The sequence below is a fragment of the Penaeus monodon genome, chromosome 22 (genome assembly GCF_015228065.2).
Source record: "Penaeus monodon isolate SGIC_2016 chromosome 22, NSTDA_Pmon_1, whole genome shotgun sequence".
NCBI lineage: Eukaryota > Metazoa > Arthropoda > Malacostraca > Decapoda > Penaeidae > Penaeus > Penaeus monodon.
In genome coordinates, this window is record NC_051407.1 from 8,109,700 (window position 1) to 8,110,508 (window position 809).

An 809-nucleotide genomic window follows, 5' to 3' on the forward strand; every position below is an offset into this window, starting at 1 on the left:
TTGTAACCTTTATTTTCCAGGGCACTGTATTACACTTTCGGATCTCATTCAGAATATTCCGTAGTAAGCTTTAAAAGGATTGTATCCTGAAGGTTAAGACTATCCTATTTTATTTTTTTCCTTTGTTTTATCTAAATATAGTGTACAAATTACTTACTAGAAACTTCATTGTTGAGATAACTAACGAATGAGAAGATAAATCACCTTATATATATATCGTCGTAGTCCCAAATTTGCCGGCACAGCTCCGCCCACACCCGATCCCCATCCCGGCCAGGTTCATTTGACATATGGCATCTTTTCATAATTTGTAATACATGCTATTGTAAATTGAAGATGTTTGTCTGCATTCTGGAGATGACACTATTATCTATAATCAAGAAAAAAAAAACATTTTGTTTTATAGGTTGACTGTGCTTTCCTAATATCTTTGTAGTTTACTAATTTCGCAAGTAGTGTACTTCAGCACTCAACCTAACCTTCTATAACTACAAATTTCTTCTCTCGAATCAACAAACATCCATACTATATTCATTCCAACAATTCCCGTCATTTTTACACCATGATAAGATGTGCATTTCAGGAACTTTGACCTTGCACATAGTATGACCTCATAGTTATGCAAATACCCACAAAAAACATCTTCATAAATGGTTCTGCTTTCTTAAACTTGTACCGGTTGAACTTTCATTTACCTGAGACGATCACTTTGTTCCGAATTATATTTGTCAATTCATGGTGCCCCTTTTCTTTGTTCTAGGCCGCTTACTTAAAAAAAGGTGATACATGTTAACTACAATTAGTGGTTC

At 34.4% G+C, this 809-nt stretch overlaps 1 protein-coding gene across 1 annotated transcript in view; it reads right to left on the reverse strand.

The window, feature by feature from the left end:
• Nucleotides 1–169, reverse strand: part of LOC119587314 (H/ACA ribonucleoprotein complex subunit GAR1-like) — a 1,156-nt gene extending 987 nt beyond the window's left edge. The window contains exon 1 of the mRNA XM_037936065.1: nt 158–169. Within this exon, the coding sequence (XP_037791993.1) occupies nt 158–169 (12 nt within the window). The remainder of the gene's footprint in view (nt 1–157) is intronic.
• Nucleotides 170–809: the final 640 nt, after the last annotated feature.